This window comes from Morus notabilis, unplaced genomic scaffold (assembly GCF_000414095.1).
Source record: "Morus notabilis unplaced genomic scaffold, ASM41409v2 C11376394, whole genome shotgun sequence".
Taxonomy (NCBI): Eukaryota; Viridiplantae; Streptophyta; class Magnoliopsida; order Rosales; family Moraceae; genus Morus; species Morus notabilis.
In genome coordinates, this window is record NW_010386414.1 from 1 (window position 1) to 1114 (window position 1114).

Sequence of the window (1114 nt, forward strand, 5' to 3'; positions counted from 1 at the left end):
ATGCTATAGTATAATTTTTACCTCATCATCCAAGAAGACAGTCATGATATCATCACGGTCCCACAGTCTGCTACGCATGCAAGGATCAAGCGGATTTTCATGCCAAACAATTTGTCTTCCCATGTCTCTAACTTGGTCATGCATCCACAGAGTATTCTCTTCAGTAATCTTAATGAGCGATTTTGCCGTGAGGTCTGTGATTGCTGTCTCGGCCCCAAAACCACACGCCTTCAGAATGTCAACTGCATAATCTCTATCCATTCCCATCGTAACAAACTGACACGAGATGTCAAGGAATATGCATTTCTCTTGCTCATCTAGCGCATCATAGCTGATCTTCAAAACGTCTTGAAGATTTGCCGGTCGAATCTGCTTCAGTTTCTGTAGCGCATCTTTCCATTCCTCTATCCTCCTTTTGTCAAAAAGCATAGAACCAAACACTTCTAGAGCCAACGGTAACCCTCCGGTTAACAACACAATTTGCTCGGACAGCTTGAAGAACATACCTGTTGGTTTCTCTTTTCTTAGTGCATGGTAACTAAAAAGTTTTAGCGCCTCAGATGTATCCAATTCTCTGACCTCATACTTCATATCCACAAGCGGTTGTTGTAAAACTTCTTGATCTCTAGTGGTAATAATAATCCTACTTCCTTCATAAAACCACTTTCTTTTAGCCATTACCGCATTTAGTTGGCTTACATTGTCAACATCATCCAAAACCACTAGAACTCGCCTCTCATTTACTATCCGTTTGATTGAAGCAATTCCATGATTAACATCATCTACATCACTACCGTTGGAAAGGTCCTTAATGAGTTTGTTTTGAAGAGATACAAGACCATCCTCTTGAGCCGAAATTTCTCTGACACTCGATACAAAACTGCGGTGCTCAAAGTGTCCAACAACTTTGTTGAAGAGAGCCGTAGCGAGGGTTGTCTTGCCAACCCCGCCCATGCCATGAATTCCCAAAACTCGGATTCCATTGGATTTAACATCCAACATTTTTGTCGCTTCTTCAAGGCGAGATTCAAGTCCAACAGTGTATGAAGCCAAACCCACAGGGGTCTTTCTGATTGCGCTCAATACACTTTTCACCAAATGTTTGATTATTTCT

The 1114-nt window shown here is 41.7% G+C and overlaps 1 protein-coding gene across 1 annotated transcript; it reads right to left on the reverse strand.

Moving 5' to 3' along the window:
• Positions 1-3: 3 nt before the first annotated feature.
• Positions 4-1104, reverse strand: LOC112095051 (TMV resistance protein N-like; the record flags this gene model as incomplete). Its single annotated transcript, XM_024176731.1, has 1 exon — positions 4-1104. A coding segment is annotated over one exon (1101 nt), but the record flags the coding sequence as incomplete, so codon positions are not given.
• Positions 1105-1114: the final 10 nt, after the last annotated feature.